General features: G+C 56.6%; 2 protein-coding genes across 5 annotated transcripts; both read right to left on the bottom strand.

The window, feature by feature from the left end:
• Nucleotides 1-210: 210 nt before the first annotated feature.
• On the bottom strand, nucleotides 211-3004 carry ADM5 (adrenomedullin 5 (putative)). The gene is made up of 2 exons (XM_007112485.3): nucleotides 1064-3004; nucleotides 211-859 (listed from the first exon to the last, which is right to left on the bottom strand). The coding sequence occupies exons 1-2, from the start codon at nucleotides 1132-1134 to the stop codon at nucleotides 604-606; spliced, it is 327 nt and encodes a 108-aa protein (XP_007112547.1). The 5' UTR covers nucleotides 1135-3004; the 3' UTR covers nucleotides 211-603.
• On the bottom strand, nucleotides 3002-14091 carry PRMT1 (protein arginine methyltransferase 1). 4 transcript variants are annotated; one of them, XM_007112442.4, is made up of 11 exons: nucleotides 13944-14034; nucleotides 11666-11719; nucleotides 11004-11105; nucleotides 9866-10021; nucleotides 9661-9724; nucleotides 7315-7457; nucleotides 6334-6421; nucleotides 6136-6251; nucleotides 5095-5245; nucleotides 4682-4803; nucleotides 3002-3315 (listed from the first exon to the last, which is right to left on the bottom strand). In XM_007112442.4, exons 1-11 carry the CDS (start codon nucleotides 13977-13979, stop codon nucleotides 3232-3234), a joined length of 1116 nt encoding a protein of 371 aa, XP_007112504.1. In that variant the 5' UTR covers nucleotides 13980-14034; the 3' UTR covers nucleotides 3002-3231. The 4 variants fall into 4 exon arrangements, with proteins under 4 accessions (XP_007112504.1, XP_007112505.1, XP_007112506.1 ...); XM_007112443.4 differs by lacking the exon at nucleotides 11666-11719 and having other exon boundaries at nucleotides 13944-14091; XM_007112444.4 differs by lacking the exons at nucleotides 11666-11719; nucleotides 13944-14034 and adding an exon at nucleotides 11339-11453 and having other exon boundaries at nucleotides 3113-3315.
• Between the last annotated feature and the right edge of the window lie 4771 nt (nucleotides 14092-18862).

The following is an 18862-nucleotide window of genomic DNA, read 5'->3' as shown; positions in this document are numbered from 1 at the left end:
CGGCATGTGGGATCCTCCCGGACCGGGGCGCGAACCCGCGTCCCCTGCATCGGCAGGCGGACTCTCAACCACTGCGCCACCAGGGAAGCCCTCTTTTCTTTCTCTTTGAGGAAGGAAGCTCAGCTTGGAACTCACAGCCCACGCGCGTGGGAGCCAGAGTGAATCTCAGCCCTACCACCCAGGGGAGGGAGGAGGACTGCTTTGGGGTCAGGTCGGCCCACCAAAACCACCCACGGAAGGTGCAGCTGCAGGGATTAAGTTGGCGTGGAGGTGCTACAGCAGATTGGATTCAAGTTAGTCAGAGGGACTTCCGTGAGGGGAAAAGTGCGTGGGTAAAGGGGAGGGGCTCAGGGACCGGGCTCAGATTGGGAGGCCAGAATGGGCACAGACAAGCAGAGACTGAAACATGGAAGTCTCGTTTTATTCAGCTCTGGACGTTAATATTCTTTGTCCATGCTGGGTCCGGTGTGCACGTGGTCCAGGCCAGTCGCAGCCTGGGGAGAGCCCAGGAGGTGGAGTTAGGGGAAAAGAAACCTGGGGTCACGGCCCCGATACACAGATGGGTAGACTGAAGCCAGGGGACGAGCAGAGATGTGCCCAACATCACCCAGAGAGCTGGGCACTGCGCTGGCCTCCTTGCCGCAGGCTGGGGTCCTGGAGACGCAGCAGGAGTCTGGCCGCGCGCCGCCGGCGGCGCCCATAGCTGTGGGGATCCTGAGGCTTGCGGGCCGCCTTCCCTGAGAGCTCCTTGGTGGAGGCAGAGCGGAGCCAGTATATCATCTCTGGCAGGCGGTGCGTCTGGCACGTGCCCAGGGAACAGAGGTGCCCGCGCTGCTGGGAGACCTGGTGCCGGGGCCGCCTGGGGATGGGGCGTGGGAGAAAAGCGGGTTCAAACAATCCACTCGAGGAATGGAGCCCTGTGGGCGGCCCAGAACCGCGAGACTGGCGAGCGCGGTTCCTGATCAACGTCCCATCCCACCGAAGCGGAAAGCCGCCTACAGAGGTCGCACGCCCCTCGGGGTCTCCCTCCGGCTCTGTCCCCGCTGCCACCGGCGTTTCTCACCTGCCCGCGGAGTCCGGGTCCCCCAGGGTGGAGGAGGCGAGGAGCAACAGCAGGAGGATGTGGGCGGTCATCGTGGGGGTGGGGGTGGGGGTGGGGGTGGGGCGGGCGGGGTCCGAGAAACCGGTGGGTGAAGCGTCTCCTCTGGGCTGCGGCCCCGCCCCCTTCCCGGGCCTGGAAAATGCCCCCTGAGCGCCTGCTTGAGAGTGAGGAATCCGGGCGTCCCCACTTCTCAGACCGAGAAAACGGAGGCCAAGAGCCACACCACGCCAGAAGGGCAGGATTAGGATCCGGACGCCCACCTCCCGCACCGCGGCCACGGAGCCCTCACGAGTCCCGCCGAGGTGCTATCTACGTCCCTGTAAGGCCTCGGGAGACGCGACCCCTTTAAGGCGGAGGGAGGAGGGGCGGGGCAGCTGACACCTGCAAGTGACGCCGCAACTTCGGGCTTCCAGGAAAGGGGTGGGGGCGGGGAAGCGCTAGGCTACTTAGATGCGAACTCACCCTCATCTGTCAGGGACCCGGCTAGCGTTAACTCTCAGTCTCAGGGGACAGGCGACTTTCTAGAGAGGGGGCTGGGCAATGTGGGACATTGGCAATTGGGACAGGTGGCAAAGACAGCCACCTGAAGTTGTAGAGAGTCTGAGCCCTAACACCCTCCTGGTAGAAGAGGAATAGGTGTAGACACGGGTGTGGGATGCAGGCAGGCCTAGCACTCCAGCTGTACCGAAGCAGGCGTAGGAGGGCCATGGAAAGAAAAGCCTGGGATTCCGTCTCCGGTGATCCAGGTCGTGTGGACAGAGACCGGGGAGACCAGCGACTCTTGAGAAAGGAAGGACAGGCACGTGTAGACACCATGTCGGCAGCAGGGGCTGAACAGACAGCCCCTCGGGAGTTGTGAAGCAGGGGGCTGAACAGACAGCCCCTCGGGAGTTGTGAAGCAGGTTAGTGGAGCAGAGGGTGGGAACACCCCCGAGCTCCGAGCCAGGCTCGGGGAGGAAGCAGGCACCCACGCCCACAAAGAACTCTATCCCCGGACATCCCTGGTGGTGCAGTGGTTATGAATCCGCCTGCCAACGCAGGGAACACAGGTTCGAGCCCTGGTCCCCTGGTCCGGGAAGATCCCACATGCAGCGGAGCAACTAAGCCTGTGCGCCAGAACTACCGAGCCTACGCTCTAGAGCCCGCGAGCCACAACTACTGAGCCCGTGTGCCACAACTACTGAAGCCCGCGTGCCTAGAGCCCGTGCTCCGCAACGAGAAGCCACAGCAATGAGAAGCCCCCGCTCACCGCAACTAGAGAAAGCCCGCGCGCAGCAACGAAGACCCAACGCAGCCAAAAATAAATAAAAAAATTTTAAAAAGAACTCTATCCCCCTCCAACACCGCCCCCCCGACTCAGTTTCCCCAGATGGAGAGGGCAGGGCAGTAGTCACTGCCAGTCAGCCCTGGTTTGGCCTCGGAGGGTCCTGGACAGGAAAAAACAGCCAGAGAGGAACAATGTGTATGATGGGGGAAGGCGGGAGAGAGAGCTTTCTGGGGAACTTAAGGGCCCAGCTGTGCCGGGAACCCACACCCCAGCCCTCCCCCAGCCCAGCAGGGCAGCTGGGAGCAGAAGTCTGACCCAGTGGGGACAGAGGGACCAGGGCCTCAGGAGGCCCGAGAGAGAGGGAGGTGGGGGGCACAGACCCCGAGAGCCAGTGGAGAAGGCCCTGCGAGTGACCTGAGGGCAGAGGTGGGACAAAGACTTGAGAGCAGGGCTGTGGAACCCCAGAGACGGCGGGGGTGGGGTGGAGGTGTAGTTAAGATCCAGAGACACAGAAGTGGTGACAGAGACTGGCAGCCACCAGCAGGCGCTGTCCCCACGCTCCGGGTGCCTGGCATCTCAGCACCTGTGGATGGAACCCCAACCCCACTTTGCCCCCAGGAAGCTGAGCCGTCCCAGCTAAGGATTTATTGGCGTAAATGCAACCATATAAAAACATAAGTTATGAAAAACACAGTCACGATGTGCCCGCCCCCCCACCCCCGCCCCTGGCCCCGGCCCCGGAAACCCCCTTCTGTGGGAGGGAGGGAGAGGAAGGGGGAGCCCCGAAACTGCCAAAGAACGCTGCAGCCCCTGGGCCCTTGCAGGGCCGGCCCGGCCGGGGTGGGAGAACCCGGACGCTGCCTCAGCGCATCCGGTAGTCGGTGGAACAGGACAGCTCGCACAGCTGGCCTTTGAAGTCCAGGTCAATGGTGAAGTCCAGGTCGCGCTGTGGGGAGAGTGCGGGCGTGAGGCGGAACCTGGGACAGGGCGGGCCGAGACAGAGGGCAGCGGGGGTGCGGTAGGGTGGGGTGGCCACCCCAGCCCACCTGAGGTGCCGTGGGCCCCCCGGCTGTCTACACACCCTCCCCAGAGACCCCACATTGCCGGTCCCACTCCCAGCATCTGTCTTAAACCCCGCCTGACTCCCCGTGAGAAGGCTCCATGTGACATCCTCAAACCCACCTGGAACCCAGCCAGGCCCGCACCTTGGGTGGGGTGGCAGAGCTCAGCTGCTGTCTCTTGCATCATGATTTCCCCCATCAAAACCATCCCCATCAGCAGGTTATTTTCTCCTTCTTTTACAAGAAGCAAACTTCCTCCTCTCAAAAAGCTCTGTGGTCCCACCCCACGGTCCCCACTTCCTCTCCTCCAAGGCTTCCTGGACGCCAACCCTCCTGTGCCCGCCACCCCCAACATGCTGAAAAAACTGGGGCAAAGTCACCGATGACCTCAATGACTTCTGCCCTCAGTCCTCACTGCACTTCACCCCTGGCTCCCAGCTTCCTCCTCCCTCTCTGGGTCTCTGTCAGTTTCTAGTTTGGGTTTTCTCCACCTCTGCACTACTGACATCTAGGGCCGGACCACTCCTTGCTGTGGGGGGATTCTTATCTTGTGCGCTGCAGATAAAGCAGCTCCCCCGCCTCTACCCACTAGATGCCAGCAGTACCCCTTCTTCAGTTGTGACACCCAAAATTCCTCCAGACAATGACATGGGTGGGTGGGGCAAAATCATCCCTGGTTGAGAATAGCTGCTTAAACCGGTTCTCATCTCCCTGACTTAGAAAGCGGGTGCACCCACACCGGCCCCGCACAATCTCCTGACTTTGCCCCAGACCTGCTTCCCCACAGTGTCTCAGGCTGATGGCAGCTCCGTCCTGCCAGATACTCAGGAGAAAAAAGGGGAAGAAACGGCCCTCCTTTCCTTCCCTCACCCCCATACCTGGGCGAGGATATCCTGTCAGCTCTCCCTCTGGCCCCACGCCCACCTGCTCCAATACCTGCCGGCCCCTTTCCCAGCTGGACACAGAAGTCACCTCCCGCGGGCATTTACCACGTGACTGTCCTGTGTCTAGAACGTGATTGCCAGGAGGGCAGGGGTTCAGCCTGATCACCGCTGGGGCCCCAGGGCCCCCTGGTTTCTAGTAGGTGCTCAATAAAACTGTGGTCCATAGACAGACCCGGAGGGCCCCCAGACAGATGAGGCCAGAGCAGAGTGTAGCCAGGCCGGCTGGCAGGCTTGGGGCTGAAGGGTGCTGGGGCCCCAGAACAGGGAGAGGTGCCCCTGAGCCCACCACCCCCCCCCAGAGCCTCACGTTGTTCTTGGCGTTGGGCCGCATGCCGATGGTGCCAAAGATCTCCTCTCCCGTCTTCACCGTCAGGTAGTCCTCCATGTAGAACACCGTCTGCTTCCAGTGTGTGTATGGGGACTCAGGGCCTGGCGGGGGAGGCGGGTCAGCCGGGCCCACCCGCCTCCTAACCCTCCCAGCCCGTACCTTCCCCTCGGCCCGGACACCCCACCGACTAAGCGGTGACCGTGGCCCCTTCACCCTCGTCAAGCCTGGGAGGGGCTGTTTCACGGGTGGGGAAACGGAGGCACCGCACGCCCAGGTCGGCCGGCAGAGCCGGCGTCAGGACCCGGGTCCTCGGTGTCCCCGTGGCTCCCTCTGGCCGCTTGTCACATGCCCCACGGTCCCTGGGCCCCCGCCGGCCCAGGGCCCAGCCTCACTGGTGGAGAAACCGGTCCTCTTGTGGCAGCGGGTGAACTCGATGTTGAAGTAGGCCACCAGCGCGTGCACGTAGTCGTTCCGCTTCACTTGCAGGCAGAAGGGCGAGGTGAAGGTTAGGTCTTCCACCTTGACCGTGTAGATGTCCACCTCCTGCGGGATGAGCCGCGTGAGCCCCACCGCCCGACCTCCGGCCCAGCGGGGAAACCGTGGGGGGGGCCCGCTGGATCCCCTGGTCCCTGCTCTTCCAACTCCAGCCCCGAACCAGACAGTCTGACCTCCTACAACGACTACCGTTCCTTAGAGAATCGCCCGTCTTCCCCTCTCCACTGCCTGTGCCCTGCCCCTGGCCAGCATCCCCCGCTCCGGATGCGGCAGCATCTTAACAGGGCTCCGTGGCTCCCGCCCTCTCCCCCCACATCCCTTACTCCACGTTATCAGCCAGTGCGACAGTTTAAAAACAGATCATGTCACATCCCTGCTTAAAATCCTTTCACTGCTCCCCGGTACACTCAAAGCAAAACCGGGGCTCCTGACTCAGGCCACGGAGGCTCGTCCAGTCAGGGCGTCCGCCCTGCCATCTCCCTCTACAAACTCCCTCCTCCACCCAGTTTTGCCCGCCATGAGCATCCCAGCAAGATTTGACACTGTGGGTCGGGAGAGGGACCTCAAAAAATGATGGCTGCTGGTAGTCTTTATCAGGGATCCATGTGTGTATAAACTCACTCGTGGCGCTGGGCTTTCTGCATTTGGTGGCCCTGCCTGGGGTCTTAGCTGCCTGCCTCGGGCGGACGTGCCCTCCGGGAGGTGTGCCTTGGAGGCAGGGCCAGCCCACGTCACTGCCTTGTTCTGGAACCCAAGGGCCATGCCTGGCTCACAAAGCTCTTTGAACGAAGGGGCTTCTGCAGCGTCTAGCGCCACCTCCAGCAGATCCGTCAGGCTCCCAAGACCTCGGGCAAGCAAGCACTCTGTGCACTGAGGTCCCACGCACTGGCCCTTCTTGGGCTGACCCTGCGGGACGCCCGGCCACCCCACCTCCTCACCTTTATCAGGCAAGCGTTGGTGACCAGCTGCTTGGGGTCCACCACATCCACCAGGGGCTCCTTGATGGCCACGTCTTTGATGCAAGACATGTCAAAGCCATACACGTTCTCCCACCCTGGGGAGGAGGGGAGGGGTGAGCCCGGGGGGCGCCCGGCCCCGAGCCTGCACCCCCCGGGCTCCTCGGGCCCCGAGCTCACAGTGGATCTTGTAGTCTTTGTACTGCCGGTCCTCGATGGCCGTCACGTACAGCGTGGCTCGGTCCGGGAAGATGAGGCCGTCGGGTGCCTGCAGAGTGCAAAGGAGCAGGGCAAGGGCATGGAGGGTGGGGGGCCCCGGCAACGCTGCCCCATTTTGTCTCCTCGCCCGTTCTGTCTCTTTACACCACCCCTGCCCCCGCCCTGGTCTGAGCTACCAACGTCGCCCACGTGGACTCCTGAAGCGGCCCCCTCACTGGTCCCCAGCCTCAGCCCTCGGTTTGCTCCCCGGATGGCCGCCTGATGGCTCCCAGGAGCATCTAAGTCAGACCCTGTCCTTCAGGGGTCCTGAGGCATCCTCAGAACCACCCCCCGCCGCCACTCCCCTGAAGAGTAAAGCAAAGTCTCTCAGGGGTCCACGAGGCCCTGCGGGATCTGCACAGGCCCCTCCACCCCTCACCTCCAATTTCACCTCCCAGCGCTCCTTCAGACCCTCATTCCACTACAACCTCACCGCTGCTCAACGCACAGCAAGCGCACTCCTGCCCCGGAACCCACGCACTGGCGAAAATCCTCTGCCCAGTGTGCCTTTCCCCTCAGATCCCATGCAGCTCCTTCCCATCCTCTGCTCAGGTCTCAGTCACCTCCCGTGGGAGGCCTGCGCTGACTGGAGCACCTGGGACCACAGCCCCCCAGTCCCTCCCTATCCCTATGCCCTGCTATCGTTCTCTTCCCAGCACTAACTCTCCTGACACTGTACCATCTCCCCGTCCCTGTCCAGCTTCCAGTACTGGCTCCCCTCCGTCTTGGCTGCGGGCCTCCTAACATCTGTGTAGGAGATGTATTCAATCCCCGGTATTCACTGCCACTGTGGGAAATACCTAGCATGGCTTTCCTTTTCTGCCTGGACCCTGACATATGCTCAACGAACGGCCGAAGCACCCTGGCCTGCATCAGCTGCTCCCGCCCCGCTGGGGGCCTCACCAGCCACTTGTCTCGGGCGTAGAGCACAGTGTTGAGCATCGACTCGTAAAAGAGGCAGTAGCCCATCCACTCGCTGATGATGATGTCCACCTTCTCCACCGGAAGCTCCACCTCCTCCACCTTCCCCTTGATGATGGTCACCACTGGGAGGCAGACAAGGGCACATGCCACCAGCCCAGAGGAGGCCCACCCGCTCGCCTCCCTTGGGGGAAACGGGGATGGCCCAGGGACCCCACTGGGACCGCCCTTGTCTTCTCAAGGAAGGGCTGGGGGTTGTATTGGGGCATCTACAAAGAACTCCACGAGCTGAAGCCACACCCTGTTAACTTAGTTTCAACATTCATTCATCATGGGGTATTTCTGAGGCAGGAGCAAAAACTTTACGTGGATTAGGTATTAGGTGACGTTAAGATTTCTCCACTAACAGTCAGGCCCGGGGCCCGGTGCGGAGAGCCCTTCATCCTGGGACATGAGGCACGGTCAGAAAGGTGGTTGACCCCTCGCCCATCACGCACTGCACATTCGTGGGGAAGCTGCTAAACCATTCGTAGATGACCTGCTTCTGGGTCAGCGTTTCATACTCAGCAGAGCTCGCTGCAATCTATTAAAAGTCAGCCCTCGCATCGAGGGTTTTGCTTTGTTTTTCAAAAAAAAAAAAAAAAAAAAAAAAAAGATTTTCCCACTCAGTCTTTTTTTTTGGCTGCACTCTGCAGCTTGTGAGATCTTAGCTCCTTGACCAGGGATCGAACCCCGGCCCAGGCAGTGAAAGCGCCAAGTCCTAACCACTGGACCGCCAGGTCACGTTTTGTGTGTTTTTTAAATTAATTTATTTTATTTATTATTTTTGGCTATGTTGGGTCTACATTGCTGCGCATGGGCTTTCTCTAGTTGAGGTGAGGGGGCTACTCTTTGTTGCGGTGCATGGGCTTCTCATTGTAGTGGCTTCCCCTGTTGCGGAGAACAGGCTCCAGGCTCACGGGCTCTAGAGTGCAGGCTCAGTAGTTATGGCGCACGGGCTTAGTTGCTCAGCGGCATGTGGGATCTTCCTGGACCAGGGCTCGAACCCATGTCCCCTGCATTGGCAGGCGGATTTTCAACCACTGTGCCACCAGAGAAGCCCAGGTCATGCTTTTAAAATGGCCTTATCTATTAGAGACACACACAGCAGTACTTGTACAGTCGGAATTTGCTTCAAAAGGAGATACTTAAAGCTGAGTGATGGGCTTCCCTGGTGGCGCAGTGGCTGAGTCCGCCTGCCGATGCAGGGGACACGGGTTCAGGTCCCGGTCCGGGAAGATCTCACTCACATGCTGCGGAGCGGCTGGGCCCGTGAGCCATGGCCGCTGAGCCTGTGCTCCGCAACGGGAGAGGCCACAACAGTGTGAGGCCCGCGTACCACTGAAAAAAAAAAAAACAAAAACAAAAACAAAAACAAAAACCCAAGTGATGGGTACTTGGGGATGCATTATATTAGTCTCTTTTAATAAAATCCCTTCAGCTTCTAGAATGCCAAGAGCCCTCCCACCTGAAAACCCCACCATCTTCCCATGCTCTCTGCCCCTCAAACCTTGCAGGTGGGGAGGACAATTTGGCAGTATCTGCTCAACTTCCATTTTTGACCCACACGATCCCCTACTTTTATGAACTGACCTCACAGATACACTAGTTCTTATCTGAGATGACAATGACGTTACGCGTAGGGAGATGGAAACCTAGGAAGCTTAAATGCTCATCACCAGGGACTTGGTTAAGAAAGCTGGTGTATGGGTAGACAGATGATGGCAGCCATCAAAAAGCAAGATCCTCTCAAAATCGTGAAAAATGTTAAACCACACGATAAGCAGGTGAAAAAAGCAAAGGGCAGAAGACTTGTGTTAATATGTATGAAATGCTATCTGTGTCAAAAACCGGCACGTGAACGTAGAAACACACACACACGTATATTTGCTCATAGGTACGGACTTCTCCGGAAGGGACCATTGGCTGCACTCAAAGGAGGGTGGCTGAGAGGCAGGTAGGAGACTTCTTACTACAGGCCCTCAGATGCCAACCTCGTGACTCTAACACTCACTGAAAAAACGAAAGACTGCTCCTTGCCCCGCTCCCCCAACCCTTTTTTAAAGACTGAGGCACTGAGCTTGCGACTTCTGCACTCAGATTCTAAGATGACTTGTCAGGTGGTGGGTTCTGAGAAGGCTGGACTCTTGGGCTGTCAGCAGCCCAGAGTCCATGGAGAAGGAATGCCTGAATTTGAGTTCAGTGGCCCCCATCCCCTTGCCGAGGGCCCCGGGGAAGCTGGGATCAGCCGCTCCCTCCCCACAAACCCGTTCTCTTCCTTTGGCTCACCGTGGTCTAACTTGTTGGCTTTGACGATCTTCACCGCATAATCAGAGATACTGGAACACTCGATCTGGGGGCCCAGGAAGAAGGGAGGGTGAGAGCCCCCCCAGTCCCACCCTCAGTCCCCATCCCCCTCCACCCAATTCCCGAGCCCCAAGGGGCCCCCCTTCCCCCCACAGGCTCAGGCCCGCCCGCTGCCGAGGACACTCACCCCGATGACCTTGCGGGCCCCGGCCTTGGCAGCGAACATGCAGAGGATCCCTGTGCCCGAGCCCACGTCCAGCACCACTTTGTCTTTGAAAAGGTGCCGGTTGTGAAACATGGAGTTTCGGTACGTGAGGGTGCGGACCTCATCTTTCAGCATTTCCTGGAGGAGGCGGGTACAAAGATATCATGAGGGGGCCTGCATCCTCAGCTGGAAAACAGGGTGCCCTGGCCTCCAACACACTGACCATTTCGAGAGCTAGAGCTCAGACCTCAAACTTGCTTTAGTCCCCTTGGAACAAGTCATTTCCCTTCCATACGCCTCAGTTTCCCTATTTGTAAAATCGGGTTGGGTGGACTAAACTCCCATATCAGCCACCTTCGGTTCTACCATTGCCACCTAAGCCCCTGTGAGCCTTGGCTTTAAAAAGTCCTCAGCAGGGCTTCCCTGGTGGCGCAGTGGTTGGGAGTCCGCCTGCCGATGCAGGGGACGCGGGTTCGTGCCCCAGTCCGGGAAGATCCCACATGCCGCGGAGCGGCTGGGCCCGTGAGCCGTGGCCGCTGAGCCTGCGCGTCCGGAGCCTGTGCTCCGCAACGGGAGAGGCCACAGCGGTGAGAGGCCCGCGTATCACAAAAAAAAAAAAAAAGTCCTCAGCAAGTTAATGCCACTGAACCGCATACTTGCAAATGGTAAATTTTGTTATGTATATTTCATAACAATTAAAAAAAGAAAAATCTTCACAATTCCATCCCAGCTGCTTTCTGGGACCTGAGCCTCCATTGCGTGCAAAAGGGTCGAGAAGCCTTCGGCACACTGGGCACGAACAGCTGCGGGACAATCCCGCCGCCAGTCACTAGAGGGCGGCAGAGACCGGCAGACCCTGACCTCTGGCTGAAGTCTCAGGCACACATGCGCGCTCCCACCCCAGCCTCCCAAGAGGGGCCCGGCAGAGAGCCAGGCTAACCTCTGTCTCCAAGGCAACGGCTGGGAGAGGCGACCCCGGAGCGTGAGCCTCATATGCGCAGAGGGGAGGCCCGCTGCCCCGGAAGGCAGTGCGCATGCGTTGGAAATTAAGTTCCAGTCCTCCCAAACATTAACCCCCCTGAAGACTCAGCAGCCTTATGAGGTGTCTGTCCATACTTACCTCGTGGATGCCAAAGTGAGCATAGGAGTCAAAGTAGTAATCTTTGGACGTCATGTCCTCAGCGTTGGGCTTCTCGCTGCTTTCTGCCTGGGCACAGGAGACCTGGGAGGGGGTGGATGGGAGCAGGGGTCAAACCTGGGGGCTCCCCACAGACTCTTAAGCTTCCAGGTCCCTACCTCTCCCTGGAGTATAGAACCACCCTCCCAAACCGTACCATGGCAACCCTACAGCCCCCGCCTACCATCTTGCCTCTCCCAGGAACCCCCAAACCTAACACCCCATTTTCCTCTTCCAGGACCCCCCCAGAGCACCATCCAGGAGAGCACCCCTGATACCTCAGCCACGCCTACCATCTCTCCAGTCTCTCTGCCCCCGTCTCTAGCTCAGCCCACAGCTGGGGAGGGGAGGAGGGGGGAAGGCAGAACGGGGGCAGACACAGGGAAGGACAAAGGGGGGCTGGAAATGGAGTTAAGGAAGTAGCCACAGTGTTGAGGGAGGCCAGATAGGGGCCACAAACCTGGAGGGAGTTTGTACTAAGTGTTTCCGGGGCACAGGGTAAACTGGTTTGAAGCAGGAGGGATCATAGTTAAGACCACTAGAAAGGGCCTGATGTGTGACAAGATATGTATATGTGGGGAAGGGTCTCACAAAAGGATATTTACTTCTTCAAGAGGCGGCTGGAGGCTCATCCCATTAGCCAAGGTGGCTACAAAATTCTAGGAGAGAGTAACAGGGAAAAAGGATTAGCTACTGGGAGTGACTAGGGGAGGGCCAGGCCAGGGGACCCGGGCTCTTGGGGGAGAAGGAGGTGTTTCCTACAATCTTGCTTTTTTTTGAGGGGAGTGGTGGTAGAGGGAACAAATAAAGAGGCAAGGCTGTTTTTAAAAGGGTGCGGGGCGGGTGGTGGGGAGTAGATGGGGAAGGGGGGTTCTATCCCAGCTGTGGCTGGAGAGATGGTGGCCTGCACCCACACTGCCCCTCTTTGGCCAGGCACCTGATGACACACACCTCCCCCATCCAGGCCAGAGGAACTGGCACCCGCTGGGCACACAGGCACTGCCAGCTGTCACTCCCCCTCATCACCTAATCCCCCCAGATTAGGTGACACTTCCTGACACAAACCCCCATCCTGGGGTGCCATGAGTAGCTGGGGGAGGGTGGCTGGGCACCTGCCACCTCTGCAAACCAGTCTCTCGTCTGAGAGGATTCCAGAAAGGAGGTGTGGCACACAGACACCCCCACCAGAGCTGGCACCCCAGCCGCTAGCTCCTGCCTTGGACTCAGGGAGTCCCAAACAAAACCAGTGAGAGCCAGCCTCCTCGATTATCACTCTCTGCCCAGGAGGGTAGAATCCCAGGGAGGAGGCCAGACCCTGGACCCTCAAGCCCACCTACCCGCCATTCAAACAACCATCCCAGGCCCTGAAACCCCCCAGGTGTGGCAAAGTCCTGGGGCAACCTCTGGGGAAGATATTTCCTCCACCCACACAGGCCCTGGTCTAGGAGAGAGCCGAGGGGGATAGGAGTCATTGGAGTGACCCCTAGGGGCTGCCCCCCAAGGTATGCATCTTGGGACCCGACCTCCCATTCCAGAGACTGCTAAAAGGTAAGGGGTGAAGAGTAGGGAGACCCCATCAGATTACAGCTATTCCCGATGTAACCACCCTGTAGGCCCCAAGAAGCGTGAAATCACAGACATGACTCCCCTGGGCTCCAAGCCCCACCTCTATCCTCCCAAGCCAGTGAATGACGCGGATTAAGAAGGGCTGCTGGTGAGAGGATTTCCCACCGGGGCGCATTTCTCAACACCGCCGATACCGCCGCCAAACAAGTCCCCAGAGCGCTTGAAACACAGCACCGGAACCAGCCCCATACGGCTGCACGAGAATCGAGCCTCACGGGACACCATTTCAGGGAACCAGGCTCAGGACCCTCAAACAGGGCCTCAGGAAGGGGGAGGTCAACTCCCACCCTCACAAATGCCCCAGGAAGAGAACGGGCTCCAGAAGGGGGTAAAGTTCTATGCATCCATTCCCTCACAACCCCTTCCCAGTACAGATTCTCCCTCCCCTCGCCCGGGAGGGCTTCGACGGGAGGTGGGCTTTGGGACACGCCCCATGAAAAAGATGTCCCTCCCACACACCCAGAAATGGCCACAAGGGGGTGCACAGCGCCTAAGCCGGAAGGATCTCCTTCAGCTAGATGCCCCCCCACCAACCAGAGGGAGGTCACAGGGGCATGCCCCATCCCCCTAGCTCCCAAAGCGGGGAGAATCCAGGGACAGGAAACGGGGGGTGGGAGGGGGGCCCGGAGGGAACCAATCCTTCGTCTTCCTACAATCTCAACGCTAGAGTGCACGAAACCTGGACGGATGCCTGAACAGATGCCCTGGTCCCGGAAAGGGATTTGTTTAGAGTCGAGATACACTGCCCCTCCCAAGAGACTCTTTACTTCGCGGAGATCCCCAAGTAAGTCCCATCCCGAGGTGCCGGTCACGATCCCCGGGCAGGGGGGCAGGGGGCCTCAGAAGAAGGGTCGGAGCCTCCTCTCCGCCCCCCCGGGGCGCCCCTCCCCCGGCCGGGGGCGGGGCCTTTGTCCCGCACGTGGAACCCGCCGGGCCAGCGGGCACGGCACACCACCTCCCCACCCACCGCGCCGCGGCCACGTGGGGGCCAGGCCGGAAGCACCCCCAGCCCTCCTCCACGTGGAAGGGGGCAGGAGACCCTCGGAGCGGCGTGCTGCCTCAGGCCCCCGAAAGCTAGGGAACCCGCACTTCAAACGGTATCTCCAGATCCGGAGAATGCGGCGCCCCCTCCGTACGGCTGGGGGCCTTCAGCCCCAACCCGGCGACTCAGAGCCCCTTCCCCAAGACGGAGGCATAAAATACCGACCTCCAAACCGCCCCCCGCCCCCTGCCCCTGACGGCGCTCCAGGCGCTCACCTCCATGATGCAGTTCGCGGCCTCGGCTGCCGCCATCTTCACCCGCGCCTACTCCTCCTCCGGCCGCCGAGACCCCCCCCTTCTCCGCACTCCCCCGGGACCGCCTTATACCGGAGGGTCCAAGGCCCGCCTACCGCGACCCCGCCAGGAGATCTCATTGGCAATGGAGGCGACCCGTCTGGGAATACCGTTTAGCAATTGGGCGAAGAAGACGCCCATCAAAGTCGAGGGGCCCGCCCAGTCTGGCGTGCCGAACCCCGCCCCCATAAGTCGACCGGGATGGGAAAGACTGCCCGTCTGTCGCAAGAAGTGCGACTGATGATTGGGCAAAATCTACCGGGAGTTCCCGCCCCTACTCCCCCAGCACCGCCTCAAAGCTTCCCGGCGGACCCCGCGCTAAGCGGACATCTTGAAATAGAGCTGTCTATCACCAAAATGACCCGCCTCTTCATAGCTGCTATTGGTTTATCAAGTCTGTGACGTCACGGGGCCTTTGGCCAGCCTCCGCCAAGCGGCCGGCCTCAAGGAGAACGTGGCGATTGGCCCACGAGAAAAGAAGGCAGGGCTTTAGGCTCCAGCGATTGGCTCAAACGAACTGTCACTCATCGTCCATTCGGTAGCTTCTCACCGTCTGTGGGAAATCCAGGAGGAACAAGGGGGCTCGTGCCCATTTTCCTGAGGGAAAACTGAAGCAATGAGAGGCCCAAAGAGAGGGAGGTCATGTCCGGGGTCCCGAAGCAAGTCAGGAATAGGACTCAGGCGTCGAGGCATTGAACCCCTAATCCTCTACTTAATTGTTACAAGGTTTTTAAGCCCAGTGACTCCATTCAAGCCACTTGGCCTTTGCCAAATCCCACCCCTGCCGGGAACACCCACCCCCTTCGTCTGGCCAACTCCTATACATCAGTCAGGGCACAGCTTAGTCGCCACCTCCTCCAGGAAGCTTTCCTGGACCTGTAGAAAAAGTTACTAGTTGAATGAAGATAAATGCAACTTGTGGAATGTATCCGTCACCCAGAAAGTTCCTTCACGACTCTTTCTAGTCAACACCTCCCCCACCCAACCCCAGAAGCAATCACTTTCTGTTTTGTGTCACTATAGTGCAGCTTTTCCGTTTCTAAAATTTCGTATAAATGGAATTATACAGTATGTGCTCTTTTGTGTCTGTCCCTCAGCATGTTTTTGAGATTCGTTCATGTCACATATAATGGTTGTCCAATCCTTCTTACTGCTGAGGAATATCCCATTGTATGGATGGATCACATTTTCCTGTTGATGGACATCTGGGTGGTTTTCATAGGGCTGGTATGAATAAAGTGGCTATGAACGATCATGTCCGGGTCCTTCTGTGGTTGTACACTTTCACTTCCCTTGGGTAAACCTAGGAGCACATGGCTGGGTCATAGGATAGGTGTATGGGGTTTTTGTTTTGTTTTGTTTTTGTTTGGTTGGTTTTTTGGCCGCGCCATGCGGCATGCAGGATCTTACTTCCCCGACCAGGGATCGAACCCGTGGCCCCCGCAGTGGAAGCACCGAGTCTTAACCACTGGACCGCCAGGGAAGTCCCCTAGGTGTATGTTTGTAAGAAACTGCCCAAAAGTTTCCCATGGTGTTCTACCATTTTGCATTCCCATCAGTGATGCAAGAGATTTCTAGTGCTCCACATCCCCTCCAGCACGTCATAAAATCAGTCTATAATTTTAATCACTCTTGTAGGTATGAAGAGATTATCTCATGGTTGTGACTTGCATTGCCCTGACGGCCAGTGTTGTTCAGCATCGTTTCATGTGCTTATTGGCCATTTGTATATTTTCTTTTGTCAAGTGTCTGCTCAAGTCTTTTGTGTATTTTTACAAACACTGTTGTTTTCTTATTCACAAATCATAAACGTTCTTTATAGATTCTGGATACAGGTCTCTGTCAGGTATATCTACTTTATTTTTTTTCTTTATTTATCTTATTTTTGGCTGCTTTGGGTCGTTGCTACAGCGTGCGGGCTTTCTTTTTAGTTGTGGCGAGCGGGGGCCACTCTTCACTGCGGTGCGCGGGCCTCTCACTGCGGTGGACTCTTGTTGCGGAGCACTGCCTCCAGGCACGTGGGCTCAGCAGTTGTGGCGCAGGGGCTTAGTTGCTCCGCGGAACGTGGGATCTTCCTGGACCAGGGCTCGAACCTGTGTGCCCTGCCTTGGCAGGCGGATTCCCAACCACTGTGCCACCAGGGAAGCCTGGTATATCTACTTTAAATTTTTCTCCCAATCGGTGACCTGTCTTTTCATTTTCTTAACGTTGCCTTTGAAAAGCAGAGTTTTTCATTTTGATGAATTCCAATTAATCGGTTATCTGAGCCCACGTCTTGACCCCTACATTGTATGTTGCATGGATTTTTTTTTTTCCCCTTTTCTATTTCTCCAAATGTTTCAGCAGGGTGTTTGTTTCCTTTTACCTTTTTTTTTTTTTTTCTGATTTCAAAGCATTTTAACCCAATCATTACTTTTGCTCTGTGTTGCTATGAAGAACAAAACATTGTAACAAACTCTCTACAACACTAGGAAATAACCTAATGTCATTGGGTACAGAGTACAAGGGAGAAGTCTGAGCTGGAGGCAAAACTGGGGGAGTCGTCAGAGTCAAATTCTGCATTTTCCAAGATGGCAGCCACATGGGACAACTGAGCAATGGACCATGGCAAGTCTCAACTGAGATTTGCTATGGCTGTAAAACACACACCAGATTCTGAAGACTTCACGTAAAAAAAGAATCTATAATGTATCATTAATATTTTTTATATTGATTACATGTTGAAATGATTCTATTTTGGATAAATGGGGTAAATAAAAATTATTGTTAAAATTAATTTACCTGTTACTTTTTACTTTGCTTTAATGGGGCTACTAGTGTATTCTAAATAACACATGTGGTTCATATTATATTTCTATTGGCCAGTGCTGCACTAGGTCACGGAATGGACAAGATCACCGGGGAGTTGGTGTGATTAGAAGTGTGGTTAGAGGGACTCCCCTGGCAGTCCAGTGGTAAAGAATCCGCCTTCCAATGCAGGGGATGCGGGTTCGATCCCTGGTTGGGGAACTAAGATCCCACATGCTGCGGGACAACTAAGCCCGCGCGCCTCAACTAGAGAGCCCACGTGCCACAAAACTACCGAGCCCACGCGCTCTGGAGCCTGCGTGCCACACCTACAGAGAGAAAACACACACGCTGCAACTAGAGAGAAGCCCGCGCACCGCAATGAAGATCCCGCATGCCACAACTAAGACCCAAAGCAGCCAAAAATTAAAAAAATAAAATAAAAAAAAAGAAATGTGGCTAGAAGAGCTGAGTCAAACTGGAGAGTCAAGTGTCCATGACCTGCGATGGTAGAAACTTACATCTCTCGCTAAACTGGAACTCAGTCCTTCCTTCAACTGAGAATTTGGGCAACACATCAAAATAGGATTAGCTCCTGTGCCTGGTTCCGCAATATAAATCACAGAGGTTTGCATGTCACATGACCGTTGCTGTAGATACTCCTGTGGTGAGCAGGATTCTAAGATGGCCCCCATGAACTCTGCCCCCTGGTGTTACATACCAAGGAGTAGGTTGGGTTATATGACCAAGGAGATGGATGTCACTCCCTTGATTAGGTGACCTTATATGGCAAGGGTGAAGGGAGTTTGTGGATGACATTAAGGCTTCAAATTGGTTAATTCTTTTTATTATTTATTTATTTATTTATTTATTTATTTACTTATTTAGCTGTGCCGTGTCTGAGTTGCGGCATTCGGGATCTAGTTCCCTGACCAGGGATCGAACCTGAGCCCCCTGCATTGGGAGAGCAGAGTCTTAACGGCTGGACCACCCGGGAAGTCCCTCAAATTGGTTAATTTTAAATTCATCAAAAGGGAGATTTTCCTGGGTGGGCCTGACTTAATCAGGTGAGGCCACACCGATTGTCCTGCTAAAACCACGTGCACTGGGAAGAGGCCCCCGAGCCTCAGATGAGATTGAAGCTGAAACCTTGATAGCAGCATAGTCACATCCTGAGCCAAGCACCCCACTAAGCTGCACCTGCACCCCTGACCCACAGAAACTGAGATTATAGTGTGTTATTATAAGCCAAGAAATGTATATGACTTGTTACGGTAATAACTAATCTGCCTCCAAATGTCATTCCTGTTCTATTTAGAAATCATGGTTACGAGACCCACCCTAGGTGTTTTTAATGAATGTGTTAATGAGAAGGCATGCCTATTATTATTATTTTTTTTTAATTTATTTATTTTATTTATTTTTGGTTGCGTTGGGCCTTCATTGCGGTGTGTGGGCTTCACATTGCGGTGGCTTCTCTTGTTGCGGAGCACGGGCTCTAGGCACACAGGCTTCAGTCGTTGTGGCACACGGGCTCAGTAGTTGTGGCTCGCAGGCTCTAGAGCACAGGCTCAGTAGTTGTGGCGCACGGGCTTAGTTGCTCCGCGGCATGCGGGATCTTCCCGGACAAGGGCCCGAACCCGTGTCCCATGCATTGGCAGGCGGATTCTTAACCACTGCGCCACCAAGCCCAGCATGCCTATTATTAAGCCACTAATTTTTATATTAATCTTGAAAGCTTTGGGACTTCCCTGGTGGCGCAGTGGTTAAGAGGCCACGCTCCCAATGCAGGGGCCTGGCTTTGATCCCTGGTCAGGAAAAGAGATCCCAGATGCATGCCGCAACTAAGAGTTCACATGCCACAACTAAGGGGCCTGCATGCCGCAACTAAGGAACCCGCCTGCCACAACTACAGACCCGGCGCAACCAAATAAAATAAATATATTTTTTAAAATTTTGAAAGCTTTATTTCCACATACACTCAATTCTTATTATTTGTGCTAGTTACGTCCTATAAAGTCGCTGTGAACACTGAACTGGCAAACACCAAGCCA

The sequence above is a fragment of the Physeter macrocephalus genome, chromosome 17, assembly GCF_002837175.3.
Source record: "Physeter macrocephalus isolate SW-GA chromosome 17, ASM283717v5, whole genome shotgun sequence".
NCBI classification, from domain to species: Eukaryota; Metazoa; Chordata; class Mammalia; order Artiodactyla; family Physeteridae; genus Physeter; species Physeter macrocephalus.
This window is presented reverse-complemented; position numbering and strand designations above follow the sequence as displayed.